Source organism: Scatophagus argus, chromosome 11, assembly GCF_020382885.2.
Source record: "Scatophagus argus isolate fScaArg1 chromosome 11, fScaArg1.pri, whole genome shotgun sequence".
Lineage (NCBI taxonomy): Eukaryota > Metazoa > Chordata > Actinopteri > Scatophagidae > Scatophagus > Scatophagus argus.
This window is the reverse complement of record NC_058503.1, coordinates 6320874-6348032: the sequence shown is the minus strand read 5'-3', so window position 1 is coordinate 6348032 and position 27159 is coordinate 6320874. Positions and strand designations below refer to the sequence as shown.

At 38.6% G+C, this 27159-nt stretch overlaps 2 protein-coding genes across 7 annotated transcripts in view; one reads left to right on the top strand and one right to left on the bottom strand.

Moving 5' to 3' along the window:
- Positions 1 to 1449: 1449 nt before the first annotated feature.
- neurod1 (neuronal differentiation 1) lies at positions 1450 to 8228 on the bottom strand. The gene is made up of 4 exons (XM_046405112.1): positions 8119 to 8228; positions 5812 to 6059; positions 4018 to 4247; positions 1450 to 2566 (listed from the first exon to the last, which is right to left on the bottom strand). Exons 2-4 carry the CDS (start codon positions 6045 to 6047, stop codon positions 2010 to 2012), a joined length of 1023 nt encoding a protein of 340 aa, XP_046261068.1. The 5' UTR covers positions 6048 to 6059; positions 8119 to 8228; the 3' UTR covers positions 1450 to 2009.
- Positions 8229 to 12120: 3892 nt separating this feature from the next.
- The window catches only part of itprid2 (ITPR interacting domain containing 2), a 34620-nt gene continuing 19581 nt past the window's right edge, over positions 12121 to 27159 (top strand). For 2 of the 6 annotated variants that reach the window (XM_046403822.1, XM_046403819.1), the window contains exons 1-8: positions 12121 to 12258; positions 17222 to 17353; positions 18049 to 18213; positions 18719 to 18761; positions 21828 to 21877; positions 22232 to 22285; positions 26527 to 26566; positions 26698 to 26793. In XM_046403822.1, coding sequence (XP_046259778.1) covers positions 17311 to 17353; positions 18049 to 18213; positions 18719 to 18761; positions 21828 to 21877; positions 22232 to 22285; positions 26527 to 26566; positions 26698 to 26793 — 491 coding nt within the window. In that variant the 5' untranslated portion in view covers positions 12121 to 12258; positions 17222 to 17310. Of the gene's footprint in view, positions 12259 to 12645; positions 12763 to 12807; positions 12962 to 17221; positions 17354 to 18048; positions 18214 to 18718; positions 18762 to 19836; positions 20686 to 21827; positions 21878 to 22231; positions 22286 to 26526; positions 26567 to 26697; positions 26794 to 27159 lie in introns of those variants that run through there. The other 4 variants (XM_046403820.1, XM_046403821.1, XM_046403823.1 and 1 more) reach the window with 4 other exon arrangements.

Here is a 27159-nt window from a genome sequence, read left to right as displayed (position 1 = left end):
CTTGTTATTTCAGCGCCAGATATCAGGTAGGTGTTTCACCTAAAATATACTGTGGAAGTAGTTTCTGTTCTGTTTGAACAGGATGGCCTGCAGTCTGACTTTCTCTCATGATTCTTCCACTTTAACATGGAGACTAAATGGTGGGATATGGCCACCATATTGTCCCTGTTGACTTACACACACACACACACACACACACACACAACAGGACAGCAGTGGGTATAGAGGGGGGCCCTCATGCATAAATGAGATCATTTTCATAAATTAAAATCTTGCCTGCAGAACGAACATCTGTGCCCTTCACACACACACGCACAAACACACACACGCACACAGTAATCTTGGTTTTGACTTTCAGCTGGTGCTATAATGTTGTTAACATTTTAAAAGGGTTTTCTCTGTAAGTAGATATGTGTTTTCACCTTTTTCGTACTTGGAGCCTAAAATCCACTTTAAATAATACTGTCATCACATGTATCTCCAAAACGTCAATCTTGTTTTAGTTTGATGGTGTTGATGGTGAAGATTGTTTGCATGTTTATCATCTTGAACAAAATCCTATGGAACTACTCAAACAGGACAGCAGCAAGCGATTGTTTTTGGGCTGTGATTTAATCATTATCCAGAATGAATTGCTTATTCTTTAAAATGTCTTTTCCTAGAACCAATGGTGATGTTTTCAGCTGCTTTTTTTGTGTGACTAATAGCCTTAAATTCAAAGATATTTGATGAAAACTATGCAGACCATCAAATATTAAACTTTTTTCACCTTTGGCCGTTTTTGCTTAAAAAAGGACTTAAGCGACTAAATGATTATAAGAAAATTGTTACCTGAAGTCTCACTTTACTTTACTCTTAATCCTCATATTTAGCATTTATAAGAAGTATATAAACATTTAATGAATGGTTTTTAACAAACCACAATGCAGCTGTATGTATGATATAGGTATATATAAGTATTTGATGCTAAATATGCTGATTTAAAGTAAAGTGATAAGTGGATATATTTTCTGTAAATGGCCTCACTGATTCGTCATTTCATCTCAAGACCAGAAATTCATCAAAACCATCAGATTGTTCATCAACGAGGTAGTTGACTGTTTGGCCATCATGATCATTCACAGCTGAACAATTCAAGGTTAAAATCTGACATAAATCGCACCAGATCTTCAGCAGCACTAAGTTGCTCTTAAAACATGGCAAGACCAAAACTGAGAGACAAAACTTGTTTGTATGTGACAGTGTTTATTAACTGACATTGTTCAGGGCTGAGATTTTTCTTACTGTTTATGTATACTTGTGTTATTTTTTTTAGATATTATGAATAAAGCTGAACTTGACCAAACTGGACTGAAGGGGACTAAGCTGGATACAGCTACAATAAACAGAGGAGGTTTGTTGTGTTGATGCTGATGAACAGAGTCTCTCAGATGAATCACACTGAATTCCTTTTAATGAAAGGCCTTTATAAACATCTATATTATAAAATATGAACAAGAGTCACGTTAAAATGTTAACAGAAAGCTACAGGAATGTTATAAAAAGCAAAAAGTAAAAACCACATGAACAACATGAACAATCGACGCAACGCCGGCTCAACAATGCCTTAGACACTGACCCAAAAATAGAGAAATCTTAATTCTTTCAACATTTGGAATTATCAGATGAGCATAGCTCAGCTTTTAACAAAATTGCATAGTTTCCTCCAGATTATTGCTTATTGATTATTTTTAAGTGATAATATTGATAATAACGAGACATTCAGAGAGCATCTCCTGCAGGATGAAGCGCTACAAAAAGGGTTACATCATCAACGTGACATCATCTGTGAAATCTTTGCTCTCACGACCACGTTGAGGAGTTGTACAACCTAACACAGACAGAAAGAAGGAAAGACAGGAAGAAAGACAGCTGTGGAATGATAGAAATACACAGAACTGTCTCTCCATACATCAGTCTCTGTTTGTCTCTCTGTCTTCATCAGCCTCAGTCCCTCATCTTCCACTTCCTCAGGAGTCGTGGAAGATGGCATTCAGCTGGGCATTCATCAGCCGCTCGTGGTGCGAGTGTCCATCAAAGCCCATCAGCCCATCCACCTGCAGCTCACTGCACCGTGGGTTGGACCCCCCACCTCCATAGATGGCAGCATGGCCCCCTGGTCCTCCTCCCCCGTAGTGCACACTGAACGAGAAACTCTTGTCGTAGTCAGTTGCTGCAACGGTCTCTTGCTTGAAGGATGAGAAGTTTCCGTTGATGCTGAGCGGAGGGCTGAGAGGCGGATCAAACGCTGGGCCGTCTGACACCAGGACGCCATCAAAGAAGGGCTCCAGTGGGCCGTAGGGCTGACCTTTGACCTGGTGGAAGATGTGGGAGGGCTCCATGCTGTAGGGTGGGCTGGGCAGGCCTGCCGTCAGCCCAGGGCTCTGGTAGGAAAAGTGTCCAGGATAGGCAACAGTGCCGGCTGGGGGGAGATGAGCGGGCAGGTCAGGTGTCTGTTCTGGAAGGAAAGTCCGAGGATTCAACTGAAGACAGCCTGCCACGAGGTTGGTGGTTGGCTGAGACAGACCTGAGAACAGAGAGACAATATTCAGTCTAAACTGATCAATACATATGATATGTGTTAATGTCTGGCCACTAAATATAAGTACCTATTAATAAAAACAATGTCAATGCCTACTTGTTCCTGCTAATAGTTGTCAGTAAGTGTCATAGTTCATATAGTATTGATACTTTGAGTTGATGTTAATGCTTGCAAATAAATGTCACTGCATGTCAATAACTGTTAATAGTAGCTATAGTTCCTATTACTATTTCTACCTGTTAATAAATGACAATACATGTAAATTTATTTAATGTTCATTTTGGGTTCATTTATCCGTAAAGGCTTACATTATAATAAAGCCAAGTAAAATGCTCATTCTTGATTGGATGACAAGTGTAAATCATTTACTATATGCACACAGAGGCAATGATGAACTATGGATTATTTTCTTGTATCAGGATTTATCAGTTAACACTTTCTAATTGCTGACCTCCGTCAACTGGAGTTTCTAAGCAAGAAATATCAGACTTAATACTTATAATCCAATGCACAGTTTTGACTGTTTTGTTGTAATATAGTTCCAAAGCCTCATAAATATTCAATAAATTTAAAAAATAGAAAAAGAATTCAACTTTCCACTTCAGGCCATTTCAGGTTTGAGTTTAAAGAGGTGCTAGCATGGCTCCAGGCTCTTATTCTTGTTGCACCAGTTTAGTATTAATAAATTGTGAATAGCCAATCAAACAGCTCTTTACAGCAGTGGGGACAGAGCTCAGGGCTCAACCCAAGAGAGTGAGGGAGACATTGTGTGAACATTTGTCTGCTGCTACGGTAATGTTATACCATGCACCATAGTTGTTATTTGGCAGTTTGGCCTTCTGTTTACTTATACATCCATGCTTGTGCAAAAAAAATGGTTTACCCTAACTAACTACTCAAAACTGAATTGTTTCAGCAATTTTCCTTGCCCCACACTAATTCCGTGACTGTATGAACTGCATATTTAGTCCAGTGATGAAACAAATGCGATAACCATTTTTCAACAGTTTCAAATCAAGTATTTAAGTAAAAATACTGATTATCTAGTTCAGGTATGCTATGGCACACAATGATTAAATCAATGTCTGTCTCACAGCAGTCCTTTTGAATTAGAAGTCCAGTAGTTTAATGATTGAAATATAAATATAAATTATTGAAATATTATTGAGGCAAGTTGTTTGTATTTAGGCTATAATTGTTATATTAATAGAATATTATACCAATAGTCTTTAGAATAATTGATTGTTCCTTAAAATAATCCTTAAGATTTTGGTGTGTTTTGCTGACATTTCGATATAAAAAATCTTCCGTGGTTGAGGCCACATGCTCATAGTTTGTCCCTTCATAATAACTTTATATGAGCAGAAATCAGGCTCCAGACTGAATCGGAGTCTTGGTAAACCCAGTGCGGTCTGTTGCTATAAGGTGATGCTGACCTTTGCACAGCGCCTGGACGAAGCTCATAAGGTCGGGTGCCTTGCCGGAGCGCAGGATCTCACTCAAGGCCCAGATGTAGTTCTTCGCAAGGCGGAGCGTCTCAATCTTTGACAGTTTCTGGGTTTTGGAGTAACAGGGAACGACTTTCCGCAGGCTCTCCAGAGCATCGTTCAGCCCGTGCATACGGTTCCTTTCCCGGGCATTAGCTTTCATTCGACGGACCTTAAACCTGCAGACAAAAAAATGTATTCATTATTAGCCCTGTTATCATTTATATTTGCAACATCCTAACAGTGATAATCAGCAGTCAGTGTGGTTAGTATGTTATGGTCCAAGGAGACTGTGTGTGGATAAGAGAGGCTCCACCAGTCAGAGGGTATAAAGCAGCCCAGTACAGTACAGTCCTAATCTAATATCTGGATTATCGCAGCTAGACAGTCTGAGCACACTTTTTAGGGAGATTTTAATGAGTTAAACAGTAAATTTGGGGCCACAGTGGAAAGGGTCCCCTCGATTTCCACAGTGATGTGATTTGGTGCACTGGACTGTAAACTGCTCTTTGACAGAACAGTGATGAAGCTCTCCTAACAGCAATTGATTTGACTAAGGTTACAAGCATTTTCAGACAGCGTTTCTGCTACGCTCTAATCTACTTTAATTTCTAAGCACTTATGGTGCTTTTAGAAATGACCTCTTTGTCCATGTGCACGCATTTGTATGTTTTTTTTTTCTTGGCAAAACTAGCATTTTCCTCTGTGTTATTATTTAAAGTCAATAAACTGAGTTTTTTGGAACGGCCATCTAAATGCAGATTTTTCAAAACTCACATTCTGTGTATCTGGGTTGACATGTTATAACAAAGCATTTGGGATGTGATTACGTCATTACCTCAATTCATGCATGTCCATTGTTGTTTCATGTAATGAGCATGTGCCCAACCCAACAGCAATAACAACAACAGCAATGCAGGTCTAATAGCTTATTTGGTTAGCTCATTTGGTTAAGTTCTTTGTTAGCACTGCAAATTCTAATTGCAGGTTTACACCTGAAGTGAGTAGTTTTAAATAAATAAGCTCAAAATGTTCTTCTTTGGTGTTTGATATATCGTCTATGTAGATTTTATTGCCATCTACTTTAAATTCTTTTGTTCACAGAGATACTTTTTGAGGACAAAACAATTGCTCTAAACAGATGGGGGGAAATTTTCTTTCAAAATAATATGCTATAGGCTATGTCTAAACAAGGATTTAAGTTAAGTAAGCCTTAAGATACTTTTGGGAATCAAGGCCCCAATGACATTGAAATTTTAGACTCTTTTTAGATTTTGACTTGACAAAGTGACTGCCTCTGTCCTCTTCTGACAGGACAAGACCTGATCCAATGTTACTGTTCAGCACAGACTGAAGCCTCACGTTCTGAGTTCCAAAAACCAAAACAACAACAACAAAAAAAAAAACCTTAACAGAAAAGAAACACAAGTCCAGTTATTCTGTTTATGTATTTTTCATCAAATAACACTGACTTTGCCATCTGCTTAGTAAAATTTTAGCCCAAATAATACCAACACTTTGGTCCAGAAAAAGTTTCTGTAAAATGCACTGATCAGTCGTGCTTCTCAGAGGATGAACCCTGCAGATTTCAATAACTTTAGTGTCCCTCTGTGCCCTCTGGAGAAATGTTTTTATTTATTTATTTATCATTTCAGCTGTACTCACATGCTGAAAATATTTTTAAAGCTCAGAACATGCTTGGGAAAACAATCAGCACGTAGGAGGAAAAAAGTCAATCTTCACCTCTGCAGACGAGCTTTTGTCATCTTCTTCTTCTTTGGCCCTCGCCTCTTGGGTTTGTTCTCGCCATCCTCCTCCTCTTCTTCCTCCTCATCGTCCTCCTCCTCCTCCTCCAACTGGTGGAAGTGATCCTCCTCTTCTTCTCCCCCCCTCTCTGTCTCTCCACCTGTGGGGCTGTGAAGCTCCTGCTGCTCCTCTGACTCCGCTGACGCCTGCTCTTCCCGCACAGACCTGGTCATGATGCTGATTCTCTGCTTGGAAAAGACACAAAACAGAAGAGGCATCTTCGTTAGGAAACAGTCAAACACTCCTACAGAGCTAATGATGATGCTTACGGTCTGTATAAACATGCACAAGAAAGCATATTAGTAGCATGTGTATACACACACACACACACACACACACACACATATATATATATATATATATATATATGAAAGATGAAAGATGAAAGATGAAAGTGACATATTTTGTCATTGGAGGGAACTCACTCCAACGAAATTTGTGCTCTGCATTTAACCCACCCAAGTGACGTGCACACACACAGCAAACCCGGGGCAGTGGGCGACCGCGTGCAGCGCCCGGGGAGCAGTGGGGGTTAGGTACCTTGCTCAAGGGTACCTCAGCCATGGACACCTGATCCACGACTATATATATATATATATATTAGATAATAATATAAATCACCTTATTAGGAATTTTTTATTGACTTTTCACATGACCACTTTGTATCACGTCCTGCAGTGTTTTATACAACATTACCAAACAACAGTAGAAACTTCAGTAACACAAATGATCAGATAGACTACATATTTACTGATTTATTCCCATGAGACTCAGTATATCTGAGTCTATCACATCTATCTATCACAGAATCAGCTTGGTACGTGAATGGATGATTAATTGAATTTTTAACTTTTATTTTCCATTGAAATAAAATAGGCAGAAACACAATAAAAACCATCTAATGGAATTAGCTGTGATTCTGGTCTCATCTCAAAAAGAAAGAAAGACAGAGAGCTAGGTTCATGTGACAGTTTATTTTTGTTTGTTCGTTTGTTTTGTTTAGCTTCTTTAAAATGCTGAAAACATCCAACAAGTTGTTATGATTCACGCGGGATCTGAAAAAAATATGACAAAGGCGTTTTAAATTTTTATTTGCGCGACATTCTGATTTAATCATTTCAAGTGTCAGTCTATTCTCGTTGTGTGCTTGTACAGGAAGAATAAAATACAGGCCTCCACTTAAGCAGCTACATCAGACTGGAGAGAAATAATCTGTTCGGTTTATATGCAACTATAACCTGTAAAGTCACTTTATTTTTATTTTTAGGAGAAAATGTCAAATTTGGATGACTTGCCTACAACATGAGACCTTTATGAGACCAGTTGTTTAGAGATTCGAGCCAAACAGCCTTCAGATTGTCCGGAGACAGACGGAATCTGCTCTTTATAATGTAGTCATTAATAAATCGTCCAAATCTGCCGCTTTTTGACACTAAAATTTATTTTTTTTTAAAGTGCTTAAAATTCGTCAAAGTTCGCCAAAAATGTAATTTTAATTAACAAGAAAATAAAAATTATTTCTACCAGCATAGAGAATATTAAAAACTGAAGTGAGAGATTTTTGTGTAATAGACCAAACATCTTTAAACACAATAATAAATTCACCGTTCAGTAAAAGTTGTGCGCTGAAAATAGACTATTAGCTGTTGAATAAAGAATAACTGTGATAATTGACCCCATACAGATCCTTCACTCCCGCTTCCCGCTGACTGGTCCCGTTAAATTTAACAGACCGACACACAGGTGAGCGGACATACGCGCTCAATAAAAGAATAAAACGTGAGTTTGAAATTCCACGGAAGACGAAAGATGCTTTGGATGATAAAAAAAAAAATGCTGTGTAACTCCTGAGGACAGATGGAAAATAATGAATATAATTAGGCTAATTATATTTCGGCTTTAAAGGATATGCCAATAATATTGAACTGAACAATTAAGACTACCTAAGATGAAAATACATTTGTTTTTCTGACGCATGCAGACGAGATGACTTATTCTGTTATATTCTGAATCACTGTTAATGAGATACATTTTTATTATTGGACCAGATTATTAATTTGATATAAACTAGTGGTCCAATAAATCACAGCCAGTTTTTTCATCCTGAAGTTTAGATTACAAAGACGGAACCACTGAGAGGCCACTTTATCAGTCCGGTTACTCCTACTATACTAATTCCTATAGATATTTGTAAATAAATAAATAATAATAATAAAACAAACAAACAAACAAAAAAACCCCTACCTGTTGTATTAAGTCGTTGTCCGTCAGAATGCACGCATTCCGCGCGCGCTGTGTGCTTGTCCGTGCGTGACTGTGCGGGATCTGCTCTGGGCTTTCTGAGGTGTGTGTGTGAGATGATACTGCTTTTATATTCAGCACAGATACGAGGGTGAAATTAGCATATGAGGCCACGCCCTCACGGCACGCGCCATATGGTGCATACGTCATTAAAACGGCCCCTGGGATCACGTGACAAATCTTCCATTTGTATCAGCGAAAGTCTCTCTCTCTCTCTCTCTCTCTCTCTCTCTCTCTCGATCTATCTATCTAGCTATCTCTTTGTGAGGAAAGTTGACCATCTGTCGCCACATACACGTACGCATGCGCACACTCAAAAATCATACTCATGGAAGGTGTGATAATTATGTGATATTTAAGTATTCTGCCAGTGTGTAGAGATTTATCACTATTGTTGTCTTTGTTAAAGGGGAAGAAGAAGATGATGATGATAATGGTGACGATGATGATGATGTTTTCTGCAGATCCGGAAAAGATCAAGAAAATGCAAGCTTGAATATCAGTTTGTACAACCTGTCTGGAGAGGAGAGAGGAGAGAGACGACCATGATGTGCTTTACCCTCTTCTGTACGAAATGTTGCTGCAGTAGGATCAATTCATTTTTTGGTTTTGGTTTTTAAAATTATATATTTTTAGAATACAAATGTTGGATAACATAACAACCAGACTTGTTAAACACACAGGGATTTAAGCATGACTATTTTTTTCCTCACACTTCCAGACATGGTGTGACCGATCCATGAGCATTCTGTATGCATCCACTGGCATGCATGCATGCGCCTGCATTCATGTGAATTCTTTCTGATCCAGATAAGATGCCCACGCAGATTACATGCTACAACCCTATTTCTAAAACATCTGGCACACCGCGTAAAGCATAAATAAAACATAATGTTATAATTGGCTAATCCTTTTTGACATGCATTCAATTAAAAGCACTACAACGACAACATATTTAAAGATATAATATTTAGCATTTCCAGAAGTGACTAGACTTTTATTATATATTTTGTCAAGTTATGGACCTGCAAATGTTTCCAGCAGTATTCAAACTCTCAACTTCCAGGAGAGAATCAGAGAGTGAAGAAGGAAGTACGCAAACACGACTAAAGATAACATGAATAAAGCTTTTAAACATTACCTCATCTGTGAACATTTCTGCTTAAGTCACATTGGACAGATTTAAATCAGTGATGGTGGTTGTATAATAGTGAAGACAACACTTGACAACACCCGTGATTCCACACTGCTTATGTCTTTTGTCTTGTTGATGATGTTCATGGTTAATTGCACATGATTGCATTCTGTCTTTTGCATTACACAACATTCCAACTTTTTTTTTTTTTTAGGGTTGTAATGGCAGGTGGAGAAGGGGCCTAAATCATCTGCACTATCTGAGTGGTGCATGCTCGTAGATTGTATGCTTACTGATGCTGATGCTAGCATCCAGCTCAACAACAACCTCACCAACCCATCAGAATGGCTCCTCGAAAAGCGGAGTTCATGCTCACAGAAGAAACCACAGTGAAGATCACGGTGCCAGTGTCTGGGTGACCATCAACCAACCCCCCACACCTTTCTGTGGTTGGATTGATGGATTCTATATCTGAATAGTATTATAGCATTTCTGTTACTTTCTGAAATCAACAACAAAGGTTTTGACTTTGTGGCTTCAACTGTGATTGTTAAGAAACACTTTTTCCTCACAACTTCAGTCTTATTTAAAAATTAGCATGACACTTTCCAGGTACATAGCTTATTTGTTTAAACAAGTCGGTAGAAAATGGAAGGACATGGTTTATCTCAGTAATCCACATCCACTGAATCAGGCTGCCTGCCTCAGCCATGACCCACATGAAAGAGGCAGTGGACTTTGGACCAGCCTGTTCTCCAGCGAGGAGGTTGATATGGTGACGATAAACCAGTTTCTAGGATGTTACCGGGCAACTTTAGAGGATCCATGTGTCTGCCCGTCAGCATGGATTGTCTGACAGCTAATGGTTAACACAGACTCCGTCTTTCGGTCTCTCTGCTGCTCTGTTCAGGATTCATGAATATAAAACTATCAAATTAGATTGATCTCTGTGCTCTTTGTGAACTGTAAGCATAAAATGTAATGATAATAAATTTTCCTAGCACCTTTTTTGGTTGAAATACTTTCAGGAATAAGATATATAGGCTACTCAAAACAGGTCACACAGAATTTTTGGTTTGATTTGATGAGTTAGTGAGTAAGTTTTCAGTCCCATCAAAGCTGCAAGTGGCTTAGAATAGTCCACACATTTACAGTTTCAATTCGTTAAAACAACCAGAGATTATATGATTTTACAGATTATCAAGAGACAGAAACAAGAATGACCCTGATTCTGAAAATGTAACATTTAAAATAAACAGAAGAGAAGCAACAAGAAATCTTTTGTTATTTAAAGCAAAGTGAACAAACCGCACAGCAACTTACTGTTGAATAAGAAAGGTTATTCTATACTGCACACTGTGTGTGTGTTTTCATTGGTTGCTTCATTCTTTGTATGAATAAGGAGATCTGACCTTCTACACACACACACAAACACACACACACACACAGAGAGAGAGAGAGAGAGAGAGAGAGAGAGTAATATATCTCAGAGAGCAGAAACACTGTCTTGGGTGTTTATTATTGTACAACATTCAGTAACCTATGAGGACATATTTTATATTATTACATGTGTTTTACTGTACTGATAATTAATCATTATCTGTGTATGCACCAGCTGCCACTTACAGGTGCCTACAGGAGGAGGTACAGGTGATAATAAATAGGCTCAGAAAATTTATGATGGCAGCCTCCAGTCCTTTGGTTTGGCAACAGTTTGGTTTACATTTAGATCACTTAGACCTTTAAACATTTTAACCAATGTCCTTGGCAGCTGTTGTATCAACTGCGACTGGGCCAACAGACCCAACACCAGCAACAGTGAGTCTCTGTGAAGTTTAATGGTGTTTGCTTTCCACCTGGTGGTTACATGTAGGTAGTGCAGCTACAAGCACAGGACACCCCACACTTTTTTTCTTTCTTAAAGAATGAACTGATTAATCCATTGATGGAAAGTTAGCTGGCAACTATTTTAATAATCTCTGATATTATTATCCTTGTCTAAACATTTCTTGGCTCTGGAACCAAGCATAATGTGAACACTGGCTGCTTTTTCTTTTCATTATTTTCGTCATTTATATTTATTTTTTTAAATACATTTGAGGTTTGTACTATTTATTGGACAAAGCAAAGCATCATGCAGATGTCACTTTGGGCTCTGGGTAATTGTTACTGAAACTCTCACTGTTTCCTGAATTGTCACCAATCAGTCAAGGGAGAAAATAATCATCAGATTAATCCATAATGAAAATAATCATTAGTTGCAGTCCTATACCAAAATAGTAAAAAATAACTGCACCTCAAGTACAACAGTAAAATCCTAATTTTACATGAATACATGAGTGACAATAAATGGTGTTATGGTATAATAGTATAAGAAACAGAGGGGATATTTTACTGCATTGTGCATATTTTCCTGATTATACTTTATACTTTGTAACATTTTTGTTGCAGGACCAAATTGTAATGAAGTTATTTTATTTTGTGGTATCATTAGTTTTACGTCAGTAAATGATCTTAACACCTCTTTAAAGACTGTGTGAATGAATGTTTTTGCATAATGGGCACCTTTACTTTTACTTTAGGTAGATTACATTTTGTTGGTAATGAAGGATGCAGGATGCTAACTTGTAATCGAGTATTTGTACACGATGGTTTCTCTACTTTTAAGTAAAAGATCTTCCAAACTTCCACTAGTGGCTCCTGTTACATACATCGTTACCGATTGTGTTGCGTAACGTTGCGGTGGAAGCAGTCCGGCAGGTGTCGCTGTTTCTTCAGTGGAGCCTGCTGCGGACACGCCTCCTCCTCCTCCTTCTCTTCTCCCTCCATGCCTCCTCCATGCTGCTGGTTTCAGGAAGCGGAAGCAGGAATGTTGGAGTGTTTTCAGAAAAGTTTGGGCAAGTTTGACAGTTTGGCAGCAGAGACACAAACTGCGGAGAAACATGTTGGTGAGTTAATGAACTCCTCTCTGTACTGCTGGTAATACTGCTTATTATACTGCTGAAGCTGACAGTAGTAGTAGAGACTACTGGTGTTAGTGGTGTTGTGGGCACGCAGAGTTTTTACTACGGCTGCTGTCAGTCTTGTCCTCCGTGTCAAGCAGCAGGAACTGAGCAGCACAAACAGTTTACTTTCATTTGCTAAAGAAAGGGAAGGTTTAATAACACACGGTGAATTTAAAAATGGTGGTCAGTTCCTATGAGGAATCAGAAAGAGTGACCGAAAGATGGCCATAAAGCAGATATTTAAAGTGACAGATTCAGACCAGCATCGGTAAGACATGTTTTCATTAGTGTGTGTGTGTGTGTGTGTGTGTGTGTGTGTGTGTGTGTGTGTTAAATATGTTGTTGCTGCGTGTTGATAACCAAGCTTTTGGACTCTTCAGTGAGGGAACAAGGAAGCTGACAGTAGTAGAAGGTGACTCGGCTACTGTACTAAAGTACAGTTTTGAGGTACTTGTATGCTTACTTATACTTCTACTCCGCTACGTTTCACAGATGAGATTGCCCTTCATTATATGAAGTCGTTCCATCTAGAAACAGCACCGCTTCAACCAACTGCAATATTGAAATACTGCTTACCTGTTAATGGGTCAGTAATGATAATCCTATAACAAGCAGAAGAGTGGAGAGACAGAGTTCTGCACAAAGTGTGAGTGCTTTTGATGCTTATGGTACATGTCTTTGTTTTTACCTTGCAGGTCTTATACTGCAATGGAGTAAAATGTAGTTATATTGTTGCTATTTTTACTTAAGTAAATGATTCGAACGTTTCTTCCACCACTGAATCTGGATATTATCTGTACGTTGTTTTTCTAGTTCAGACACTCACTTCATCCTGCTTGTAGTACACATACCTTTATAGCTTGTCATTCCTTAATTTCGTAACTGATTAATCCACAGTTTATTTTTCAATTAATAGCCTGTGGTAGAAGAAGCACTCAGATTGTTTACTTAGACTAGTAATAAAGTAAAGTAGTTAAAGTAAAGTAATTGCACCACACTGTAAAAATACTCCATTACAAGTAAAGTAACTTAAGTGAAAATACATTATCATAAGAATATTTCTCAGCTACCAAAAGTTAAAGAAACTGTTAGGCTACAGATTTGTCCTCATCAAAGTTATAATATAATTTGGTGATTGTCACCGATACGTAGATGTGTAAACAGCATTTTTATTTTAGAAGCTTTAAGATGAAGATATTTTTAACTGTTTTGAATGTCTTGCTTGAATGTAAAAGCTAAATCCTCAAAGTGATCGCTGACTGCAGCATTCAGATAAATGTAGTGGAATAAAAAGTACATTTGCTTGCTGGAATTATTCTTTCAACATTTCTCTTGTGGTGTTTTATTAATGCTTTAGAATTGTTTTTGCTCTGCAAGGCTCCAACTGAATGTTGTTGACATTATTGATTACTTTCTGTACATTATTTTCTTCTTTCTTTCTCAAATGCCAGTGATAATTTCTCAGAATCCCACTTGATGTCTTTGAGTTTCTTGAATAGTTGACTGAACCCAAATATATTCAATTTACCGTAACATATGACATACATGTTCACAAATTGTCACTTGTTGGAAACTGACATCAGAGGCATCTTTGGCTGAGAAATCAGTGAAACATTTCAGAGTCAGCATCAGAATCAGAATCACTTTTATTGCCACATATGCTTACACATACAAGGAGTATGTCTCGACATAAGTTGCCAACATTTAATTTATTATCAAAATGAAATTTTCTCCTGGTCAGCCAATTAGTTAATCAGCCAGTCCTTTCAACTTTACCACTAACAGTGCCAGGTTTGTTTTGTTTTTTTCTGTTCTTTTCCTTTCACTCTTTGATAACAACTTTGTGAATGAAACTTAATCCACAAACTAAAGAGCAGGCAGCCTTATATGGCCGGACTAAGGCTCATGAACAGGTGGCTTACATCAGGCTGGAACAAGCGATTCGTGAATTGGTTTGTGCTTCTAAGAGAGTCTGGTTGTACATACATACTTCCAGTGTGTCATCTGAAGTTTGCTGTAGCACTGACATAAACAGGCTCAGTCACACTGTTGTTTAAGTCTGTTTGCACTGATCATTGTCAGTGAGATGAACGTTTATGTGTCAGCACAGCTGGAGTGTTTTCCGTGTGCAGGTTGAGGGAAACATACTGTACATGTGGTTTCATTCTTGAGTCTGGTTTCTGTCAGTGGTGACAGGTTATCTTCACTCAAAGACGTTCAGTGATGGAAAACAGAGGATAGCAGAAAATCCTCACATTTTTCATACTTTATTGCAAGTGTGCATCAAGTAGATTTATGCTTGCTTACAAATAATAATACGCAGAATTCTACCATTTAGTTTACAGTGAAAGAGAAAACGTCTTGCAGACGAAACAATTAATAGATTAATTGTGAAAATAAGCAGCTGATTAATCAATAATGAAAATAATTGTTAGTGGCAGCCCTATTTAAAATAATTTTTGTATAAAAATCTAAAAGTCTAAATCTTCTCTGCATGAACAATCTAGATAATTATATTATGTCAGTTTTAGACCGTGAGTTTGGATGTACTGCAGCCCCACAGTTTTTCTTTATTAGTGTCAGTACTTCATTTCAGCCAGCTGAAGTTTCAGTCACTGATAACAAAACAATAGCAGCGTGGCTCCAGGAAAGACGATGTTGGTCTGTTAGTAGGTCCACCACACTGGAGCTAAATGATCTTTTTAATGATGTAATATGATTTAAATGACAATGTATTTATTTAAATGAGAATTTCAATGAGATTTCAAGTACTGAAAGTTGCTGTGCAGACTACAGTAGATGACATTCTGATACTCAGTGCCATAGACATATTGCAATGCAAAAAAGGATTGAGGTTAGATACCCAACCCTTTTCTAGATGCTTTTTTTCCCCACAGTGAAAACCATTGGATCCTTTAGTAACGGACAGAGTCCAAACCAAACACAGCCTCTGTTCCCTGTAAAGAAGGACACTACTGACTGTATAGCCTTTAGGCCTGCAGGAGCCGAGTGTTAAGACAAAGAAAGAGAAAATTCATGTTGAAGTATGACTTAAGGGCTGTGATGATGGAGTAAAACCAGCTCCTCGGTCGTACTGGTGACTGTGTGTTAAACACTCTGCTGCGCTCCGGACACTGTTTGTCTCACTGTTGTTGTTTTCTGACATTCCAGTTTGTTTTGCATTGACAAGAGAAATCTAAAAATAAACCGAACCTTCCCTCACCCACCATCTCTGTCTCTCTCGGACAGGAAGTTGTTCTGTTATTCATTTTAATCACTTGTTTCCTGCTTCACACGTTCTCATTTAGATTTGGCAGCATGTTCTTCCTTTTTTCCCTCCATCCTCCTCTCCACTCAGCGACTCCATATGTTTTAGTCTATATTTACCTCTGTGCTTTGCTTTTCTCTTGTCATCACCTTATTTTCACTTCTCGCTTGATCGCATTTTGTTATTCAAATCTCAAGTTTTGTTTTTAGTAAAGGACTGTTAGATATTGTTAGCGACCATGTAAGCAAATGACTTGCATTGTTACTCTTCTGTTTGTAAACAATGTTAGGTTAAAGATAGACTTCCTTCTCAGTAGTAAACTCTGATCTTATTCCCTTCGGCTGCAGGGGCTGTAAGTACTCACTTTTTCCAGCTCCTCAAATGTGAGGCTTTTCTATTTTTCTGTTTTATATCATTGTTAACATCACATCTTTGTTTTGAAAACAAAACATTGGACTCTTCTCTGCTATTGTTTCAGATTTCTAAGAATACTAATCGATTGACCTAAAAGTAATTGACAGTAGCTGTTGATAGTGATTCTGATGTGATACTCTGAGGAGTTACAGTCTAAAATTGAGATAAGATGGAACTTAACTAATCTCAAAATAAATCTTTTTGCACATTTTGTCTAAACATATATCGGACACCTTGAAATAGTTAAATTTGGCACAGCTTATTTTTCAAGAGTTAGTTATTTCAAATACTGAAGGTTCAGATGTAACTATTGAATCAGCTGGTAGTGTTGAGAGAGATGTTAGAGAGTTTCTTCCCTCATAAATGATCAACAACAGGCAAGTTGACTTTTTTAACAAGTTGCTCAGGAATTAATATTAATTTACAACAGGTGCTTTAATCCTTCCATCACTGATTTTCGTGGTGTCCCATTTTTCGTATGGCCTTCAGTGGTCGGTCGGTTGGTTGGAACGGCAGCCTGTGTGAGCCTGGTCTCAGTGTGGGTAACTTGGTCATCAATTATAAAAAGGCCTCTTTTCAGCTTCTCATCTCACTACAAAACATCTTCACTCTGTTTCATGCCTTCTGGATGGAACACACAGATAATTTAAAGAAATTCTTTTTTTCTGTCTTGAAAATCATTTGCTCCTTGCTGAGTACGTTTGCTTGCTGTCTGCTGTCAGCTATCACCACTCTGCCCTTATGTACCTGCCTTCCTTCTTTTATTGATGTTTTATTGTGTCATAGTGAAATATTTATTTCATCTACTGCAGAAGTTTATGTTGTGTAGGCCATTGTATGCTTCTGTGTGAATTGTTCAGTTAGGCTAGTGCCTAACACAGTGTCTCATTTAGTGGATTTATGTATCAACACAGTTCCCCTTTTTATTGCTTTGCATGTGACGTATTATTTACTTCTGTGTTGCATGTTTTCATCAGTATATGAAGCAATGTAGTATAATTATATATTTTAATAATATTCCATTCTTTTTTTGTTGTTGCTCCGCATGCTTATGAGCAACTTGATTAAATGTAATCTTATATTCTGTTATTGTTTTTAATGTGTCTTTGCAACATCTGTCCGGAGACTACAGATGAAACCTAGCCTGTTGACTAAATCACATTTGCAATATTGTTCAATGTTTCTTCTCACATTCTTCTCCGCCTTCTCTCCTCCACTCTCTAGGAGTGTTACCAGTTGCTAATGTTGCTGTAGAGTTGTCAGTCATCTCCGACTGACAGCCTGACCTCAAACAGACACACAGAGGGACACATATGGAGTGTGGAGCTCTGGGAATGGATGCCAGCATTGCTCCAGGTGGGTTGTCTTTCTTTCAAACAGTTGTGGATACTTGTGCACATAAGTGATGGAAAAACGGTTGAAATTTTTGGCTAAAAGTAATCATCAACTTGACCAAACTGAGCAAAATATTAACAATTTTGTTGTATGAACAAGTTGTGTTGTAGTGTAAGATCCACTTTAGAATCAGTTGAGACAAACACATTTGGAACGTTATGGGTGGTGTAGACGAAGCGACACTTCAGCTTGTAGGATCAGGCGGTGGGCCTATGTCAGACATAAATTTCTGTGAGTCACTGGATTTGATGGCTTGCTGTTGTTTTTGCAAATTCACGTGTCAGATTTGAACTTCGGGCAACTGTTGCACAAAGTCACCTGAAATTCAACTTTACTTTGCCACAGTGAGTCTATATACTGTATATACAATATACTGTAATTATGTATATTAATGAAATTACATTGTCTTTAATTCTGGGCCCTCATGTCTTTATTGTCCCTTATCAAACTAGTGGTTTAAAAGAACAGTTAGGAGGCCTACGTTTGCAGTGTGAGGACTGGATGCGTGCGATCACTCAGCTTGATTCACTGGCTGTGTGTGTTTGTATTCAATCAGTTGTAGTTTCTGTTTGTCAGGTTGAATACCTGCCAAACCTGATTATTGACTTCAGAACAGCCTGGCAGTAAGACAAATTATTTGCTTGATTGATCCTCAGATCCCAGAGTGCTCTCAGACAACAACATAGCCCATATACGCCGTAGGGCCTGGGCCCAGAGCAGAGACTCCTTCTGGCAAGAACCAGAACCAGAACACTGCAGCACCCAGGAGCCCCGACAGAACCAGAGTGATGGGGATGCACAGAAACCCTCGGAAGAATCAGGTTAGATATTAACTGTATTTTTTAACACCATTACATATTTCACATTAGCCCTGCATTTGATGAGAAAACTTTCTGGAGTGTTCACTGAAAACTATAGTTAATCAACAGCATTCTTCAACATTTGAACATTTTTAGAGTTTTTAGAGATTTGCTATTTCAGCTTTTCAAATGTGAGGATTTGCTGCCTGCCTGCCTATAATAGATCATATTTATACTTTGGACTGTTGGTCAGCTTTAGTAAAGTTGATGGGCATTTTGCACTAAATGATAAAATAGAAAAATTGAATGACGATGAAAATAATCATTAGCTGCAGACACAGTGGTGTGAGCAGGAATTGGATGGAATTGCAGCCTGCTGGCACTATGACTGCAATCAGCTGACATGCTGACAGTTATATCCTGATGTCCGGCACCAATATGATGCTTTTATAGCATGTTGTAATCACTGTTGCACATGACATCTGCTGGCTTATTGCTTTAACATGATCACCCATCTCTCTGTCAGGGCGAATCCCTAACAAGATAACCAGCTGGCTCATCGACTGCAGGTACAGTATCCGTTCATCACCTGATTTAAGGACAACATCAGCGTTTTTAACATCCTCTTTGAGCCAGTTTGTTATATGTCATATGTGCAGTGCAGGCTTTTCAGATTAGTCTGCACATCAGGATTTCTTAATGGCATAATATGTAGAATATTTCTGTTCCATTCCAGTATCTCATGGCATCTCCATCAGAATTTTGTCAGATTTGGAACAAATATTGATTTGTACTCAAAGATGAACTGATTTTTTTGTTGCTCAAAGGTCAATGTGATCTCACAAAACTTATTTTTAACTCAAGAACTCATCCAGTAATTTTGACATATGCAAATCTTTAATAGGATGAATGGTGAAGTGACGTTATTTTATATCCAAAAGGTCAAAGGTCAACTTCACTGTAACGTCATAATATTTTTTGTCCATTACTGAACACCATAACTCAGGAATGGAAGGACAGATTGTGGCCATATTTCACATTCGGTCACATACTGAATTGGTGACACTAATTTTGGGTGTCCACCTTGAAGCTGTGCTGATTTTATAGATCCTCAGTACTAGTTTCTTTGCTGCAACATCCATATTTGAAGCATTGGCGTCCACCATAAGCTCATTGGTTTTGATGATATTGAGCTTCAGGTGATTGTCATCGCTCCATGTGATGAAGTCACTCCATATATTTTATGAGTCTGGACTAATGATTGTATATAAAAATGGACTACATGAGAGTTCCCTTAAAGTGAAAGCAAAACATCTTGATTGCCAAAGATGGTTTCTGACATTTTAGGTAATTGTTATCACAAGCTGCTGTCCACATGTTCCTTTTTTTCCTGATCTTCTTGATTTCCATTACTTATGTGATGTTATATAAAAAGGGGTGAAACATCATGATTGACAGCTAAGTGCTGCTTGCAACTAGTTCAGGTTGGGGATATAGGCGGGAACTCAATCCCTTGGCTCCACCGTCATCAAGGTGAGATGGCAGCACTTGTGTCAGGGATATTTGGGTCTCCAACGTATGGTGGGAGGAAGTGAAGATGTGTCTTCCATCTTAATAATATGTCAGTGGTCAGTGGTTAAAGAAATTGTTGTATATTTTGCCTTTTAAAATAAAACTGAACAAGTGATATCTGTGAACAAGAAAAGCAAGATAATACAACAAACGAACCTAGTAGTCTATTAAATCCTGACTGATTGGCTTAGTGGCGGACTGGTTAAGTGGTTTTCTTGCTTACTGGTTTATTGATATGTTTTCTTGGCATTTTGTGGTGTATGTGTGTTTGTTTAGCTGCAGTGTTATCAGCTGCTGACGTAGAACAGACACACAGCCCACGCCCAGACATAAAACATACAGAATCCACACACATAAAGGGAGCAGACCAACACCCAGAGATAGGGCACATAGAGCCGGTCAGGCGATGAGACAAGGAAAGAAGGAAAGAAAGATGCAGGAAGAAGCTGACAGAAGACGGAAAGTAAGGCAGAAAAAAGAAAGGAGAGTAAACAGAGGAGGGGTTCCTTCTGCTGAGTCAACACTCTTATCACACATGCACACACATAGCACTAGCTGCTGTCAGTCACAACTCTCACATGTGTCCTCTGTAACGTAACATCACTATGGTAATGTGACCAGCAGAATCAGGTTATTATAGCAACAGCCACAGGGCAGGGGCCTGAAGCCCGCATGGCTGCTGGTGGAAAGTAGAAGGAATAGCAAACACTGCGGCCGTACACTATTACACAATCATGTGTCTGTGTGTGTGTTTGTTGAATGGTGGCATGAAGTTTGTCCCATTGATAAGAGCTGCAGCTTGTGTAACAGTTCAGTGTTTCCAGTGTCCGGCTGCAGGCAGCAGCTCAGACCTCAGAGCTCTTACCTGCTGCTGTCAACTAGCCTGATCTGTCAACTAGTTAGCCTGGAACAACTAGACTGGTCAGTAGAACACCTGGGGTAACAATAAGTAGCCATTGCAGTGGATTCAGCTGGATAGTTAGCCTTCACCTGATGGACACTTTGCCTGTGTTACTTAATCTTAGTTTGACAGAAAGTCAGTGTTTGGATAGTTAGCCTTCGTCTGACAGACAGCTACTGTGCGTTACTTAGACTTTGTCTGACAGGAAGTCGGTGTTGGGATAGTTAGCCACTATCTGCCAAGCAGTGAGCACTGAGATAATTGGCCCTCACCTGACAGGTAGATGCTTTTATTGTTTGGATAAACAGCTTTAGTCTGACCGGCATAGTTATCCTTCACCTGATTAGCACCTACCATTGGGATACTTTGCATTAGCCTGCCAGGCAGTTAGAGTGGGACTGTTATCTTCAATCTGACAGTCAGTTAGCATAGAATAGTAAACTTAAGCCAGGCTAGGAGGTATCCTGGTATCCTAAACTACATCCTGTTCAGTAGATAACGCGAGATGCTTCGTTTTAGTCTGACAGGCAGTTAGTCTAGGATAGTTGGCCTAAGCCTGATAGTTAGTGTAGCCTTGTCACTCAGCATGGATTAATGCAAACAAACAGGATTTAGCCTGGATTTAGACTAGGCTAGATGTTGACTTTGGATAATTAATTTCACATAGGTTAGTTTGCTGGTATAGTGTGCTTTATTTAAACTAGTGGTTCGTATGGGCTTGTTACCCCCAGCTTGAGCTGGAGTTACACTTGGATATAGATAGTGTCTCCTGGTTTGTTGTTAGCAAGCCTAGTCTGGTTAGGACTGTGCCTTACCTGTCAGGTTAAAGGCATTTTAAGTTAGCCTGAAGTAGCAGTAACACTAGATGAGCATTCAGGCTAAACACATCAACACAGAATTTTTGGCAGCCGGAAGATGGACATCTTTACAGGCAGACGCAGCTTTTCTACTGTGAACTCTTGATTTCTTGTGTGTGGTGTCCTCTGGTCTGTGCTATGAGCGCCATACGTCATTTGATATAATATGATGGCATGTGGTGCAGCTGTTGTGCTAATAGGAGTTGACCTGGCGTCACATAGTTTGTTGGATTTTGAAATTTTTAAAGGTTAATTTATGGTGTGGATGGTCTATGACTCTCTCTTTGTGTCTGTCTCTTTCCCAGGACTCCCCTTGGAGCCTCTTTGGATGATCAGAGTGCTTCTCCCAACAGAGGTAGTCAACATTTTCTGTCTGTGTTGTTTATACTGTATATTACATTGCAAGGGCCACAACATGTTAGGACACTGAGACCACATCCATTCTGTTATTTATTGATTTATGTATTTGTTGTTTCAACTAAATACATAAAACTAGTTATCATGACTTGTTTTTGAATTTGGTTTCGGTCAGCATAGTCAAAATTAGTAGAGAAGTTTCATCTAACCCATGTAATTATGGATATGTTACTGAAAGGATTTTGCAACTTTATTATTTTGCTTTGTCTCTCTGTGTGCTCTGTGTGCGTGCGTGTGTGTGTGTGTTTGCGTGTGTTTATCTGTGTCTCTGTGTGTGTGCTTGTGTGAACAGGAGCCGTGAGGAACGGCTGCAGCTTTGAAGATGACCTTTCACTGGGAGCGGAAGGTCAGTCACAAACAAGATTACAGGTTTCTGCTCATTGTTAAAAGTTTCCCCTCATGCTCTGCTAATTGTGTTTTTTAACTGGCATGGGCAACAAAGCGAATACTTTGACCTTTTGGTAAATTCTCCAAAAATTCTCCATCTTACTCAGAGTCAGCTGGGACCATGGATATTGTTAGGGTTTTTCACTGGTCATTTGAATCCCTGATTCAAACATTATGTGGTCAAATTATTAACGGCAAACCAAACGGTAATAGAACTAGAAAATTGTGACTGAAACGGATGGCAGACTGGTGCAATGTTTGCCCCGTGTCTGCAGCCTTTATGCTACTGAGGTTGGCTCGCCTTCTTCTGCTGTATGCCAGTGTGATCGTCATGTGAACTGTCAGTTGTCTGTCAGAAGAGGATCTCTTTTTTTACTTGTAACTACCCCACCAACCCTTATATCTTCATATAAAATGAAAAGAATGAATAAATGAAAATGGCTTCCGATATAATCAAAGCTGTGGCTAACGTCTGAGGGTTGAAATAAGTCAGTCTTTATTTGCCCTGATTCGATGTGCATCGTCTAAATGGCTTTGGGGTGTATCCAACTCCATTTTGGTAGTTAAATGGTGCATAATCTGGGCACAAGGGGATAATGCACATATTATTTACTTTTTTAGTCCTTAATTATTCATAGGTGTGTTTAAGATTAATTAAATCAATAGGATTTTATTACTGAACTATAACCAGGAGGGCATCCTGATCATTTACTTTTTGTTTGTTTTTGTTTGTTTTGTTTTTGTTTTTTTGCACTGTGTGTAAATTTTCACATTACAGAAGATCATAAAAGAAACTAAAACTACAGCTGAGGCGTATTGATGAATAAGAATCAGCAGTGATGTTGAGTGTGAAAAAATAACATGAAGAAAAAATGTTTATAGATAATTCCCAGTAGCAGTAATTTTTAATGAGCCGACTCCAATGTGTATCGGCGGTCAATGCTCTGACCTCGTTGGAGCAAGTGGGGAGAGTTGATAAAAACCTCTTCCCTCGGGGCTCATAGACTAGAACATTTTCACACCTTTTCTTAGGTATTTTGGTCCAGACCAAGGCAACAAAACAGATGGGTTTTTGTCTTTTTATTCTGGTTCACTTCATGTTCACTCAGGCTTTTGTATATTTGTGTTCTCTGGTGTCTGGTGTCTAGCTATCGAAGAAAATCACTGATTATAAGCATCATTAGTATCATTAGACTGCAAATAAACTGCATTTTATGAATGATGAGAAACAGCTATGGACACCCCAGATGTGGGGTGTAAAACAGGCATCTTGTACAGCAGTGTTACATGGTTCATTACTGTGGGATTGCTATGTCATGATCTTTTTTAATGGACTACACGAAAGTACATTATGTAGAGTACAAGTGGTTATGGCTGCTTTTGACTGTGTGATTGACAATATCCATGCTCATCTTACCATGTTTACCAAATCATTCTCTCACTTAATACAAGAATGTTTGTTGAACAGTTGACGATGAACATGGATTTGTTATTATAAAATCACATATCTACTATTAAAAAATCCTGTGGTTGTTATGTTTGCTTTTAGACCATAGACAAGCTGCTCCAGCGTTTGTTAGAAAGCAGAACAAGGTTGCTTTCACACCTGTTGTTTGGCTCATTTGAGGGAAGAATAATCCTACTGGTGAAAGAGTTCATAATGTGTGTACCCCAATCACTGGTCGAGCATGTAGTATACATAGCACAGTGAAAACACATTCCTTTAATATAATGAGAATGCAGCTTGATCACATGTGTAAATGAAGGACAGGCACTCCATCTTCATTCCTGAGTCCTGTTTCTTCATGAAGGAAAAGTCAACAGTCACAGAGGTGTGGAAACACACTGCATGCATGACTTGCTATCCCACTGACTGAGTGTTTGTGTGTGTTTATCATACCTCTGATCCACTGTGAATGCATCAGTAATGGTTGTGAGAACTAGAGGTTGTATGTGTTATTGTGTGAACAATAGACTGTAATGACTTTATGGTGAAGCACTGAAAACTGACGGGGGGATGCAGTGTGTGTGTCTGTGTGTGGGCAGAGGGTCAGCTGGTGGAATCTGGGGCTGAATAGACACTAATGAGTTGATGTTAAGAGGTCATAAGTTGTGTAGATTTGATCAGAGAGTTCATGTTTAGGAACAGCAGTCTCTTGTTACAATATAGTTTACTTAATTTAATGACATATACAATAATAAAAGCTTCTGGATTGCTGTTGCTCACATCTGGTGCTAAAATTATGAATTTATGTGTTTTCAGCATTGTTAATTTATATGTTTGTAGTTAATTAACAAGTAATTTCAGCACGATTTCCCACATCTGATTAGTGTTTTCTTCCAGTTCATTAGTTTCTTGCTTACCCTGCAACCTCTCACCCAAGTTCTTGACACTGTGATGATGTGGGAGATTTGTAAATTCCTTTTCTTCTTCTTTTCTTCTTTTAAATCTTCTTTTCTGGTAAGCAAATTGGTAAGTTCATGGTGTCTGTCGTAGGCAGGTAGTAAACAGCTTTTAAACCAGCACAGTGACCTGAATAATGCTGTGAGGTTCTTATGACTGAGGGGAACTGGATGGCCAGGCGAACATTCTTTGTGGGTTTAGCTCTGAGTGACTATAAGAAATCACATTAATGCATTACATCTTTCATTTTTATATTTCATTTTATATTGAAATAAATTTAAATTACTGTCAGACTTGACAACTTCACAACTTCTCCTCTGTTGGACCCACTAGGACTGAACTGTGTCTGAATGTGAGTTTTTATGCTTTTCCTACCTCTGAATTTTGTGTCATGTTTTATTTTCGCACACAACAAGCTTTTAATACACGCAACCAATCACCATTTGCATTTGCTGAAGTATTTGTTGAAAACCCAAACAGTCCCTTTAATTAAGTGGCTCCGTCTACTTCCTGTCATCAGTGTAAATCTCACCTCATGTTGTTCTGTCAGTCATGTTGAGAATGACATTTGGAAGAAGTGGCTTACAGCTCTTATTGATGCAGAGGACTTGATGAAGAAATGTCATGTATGAACAGATCCTAATGGGCTGTTATGATGTCGAATGTCTTTAGGATAGGATGAGAGGGGATTAAAGTGTTAATGCATGAATTGGACGGAAGTGAATTAGCTGATTAAATGATTCAAAGTGAATGAGATGGCAGTGAGTTAGTGAATTAGTGTAGGAGGCGAGTTGATGTCATGTTGGACTCCTCTAATCCGGTTTTCCACCAGAGAAGAAAACACTTGAGTCACAGAAAGGAGAAGTGGAAAACTGAGAGAGCGGGGTTGACAATGGTAGGACGGCAGGTCCCAACAGGTTATTTCTTGAAAACTCGAAAACCGTCACACCTCCATCTCGTGATGACTTTCAGTTCTCTGACTGAATGAGAGTTAACTTGCTTGAAGCAATATTTAGAAAGTCAGAAGGGCAACAGATTTAACCCTCAGTAATTTTTGAAACAGTGGGTCCTAGTCTAGAGACAGGTAGACAAAAGCAGCGATTGTTCATTATGCTCACTGAAATGACTGTCACTCAGAGTTTTTATCTGCTAAACCTAGCTAGCTAATGAAGATAATGTTTACAATAATGTAACGATGACAGTAATGTGAATGCTCCTTCTGACTGGTTATGTGATGTTTCCAACTGACTTAATTAAAATGAGAATCTCACAAATCTTGTAAAAGTATCTTAAGATAATTTCTGGCTACATTTGTGATGTTAGTCTGAAAGACTAAGGTTGCGTTGCAGTGTAGACGTGGTTTGTCCCCGTATTATAGAGTGGAAAAAAATGTAAGATTAGACTCTTTTGTGTTCTGACATAAATGTGTTTGGCTGCTTGTCTTACATGATGGAATACATCATGTCAGTGTTATTTTTCCAGTATTGTGACAAAAAAAAAAAAAAAAAAACTCTTTGAGGATGAGGATTCACTAATATGTGGGGCTAGCATAACACTATCTCAGGTAATGTTAGCTGGGTTTGCTGGAGTGCTAACTTACTGATATCCTCAAAAGAGCAGGACAGAACTGCCTAAACTCTGATCAGCATCCAAGCATCCAAGAGGTGCTTCCAAAATAAAAAAATAATTAAAAAAAGAGTCTTCATTTACAGGCGCCATTCCTTCAGTCTGATCAACAGAGTGTTATTTCTTATTGATTATATATCTAATCTTAGTTTCCTTGTTTTCCTCTGCAGCCAACCATCTTCAGTCCAGTAACGATAAAACTGAATCCTGGTGAGTTCACGTTTTTAATTTTCTACGTTCTAGTTATCAGTTATCAGTTTCAGCTGCTGATAACTCAGTTTCTCCTCTCTCTACCCCGTGTTAATGTGTCTGGTTGATTGTGTATGTTAATGTATGTATAGTTTTGGTCTTGGTGCGGATCAGAAGAGGAGTCGGTTTAAAGAAGGAGGAAGAAGTATGAACTCCACAGGGTCAGGGAAGAGCAGCACTGTGTCCAGGTCAGTTCACCTTGTCACCTTCAGTCAGGCTCAAGGAAGTTTTTCTGCAAGAAGTAAGGTAGAGAGGGGTGGAGACACAGAGGGCTGTTATAAAACTTCATTTTGATGAATGACTGTGATCATTCACCAAAAATACATCTACAAAACAAATAGTTTTTTTGGTCATTTGTTTAATGACTGATTAGTTTTAAGTATGTCTTGGAGTAACCGAAGAGTCAGGGGTAGCTACAGTGAGCTGTTAGATGAAGAAATACAGATGAGAAACTGCACAAGCAAGATAACCACCATGCAGTGCAAATCATTTGATATATATTTGTAATTATAATAATAAGTAATTTAGAGGCAGTGTCTTCATTACATTAAAGT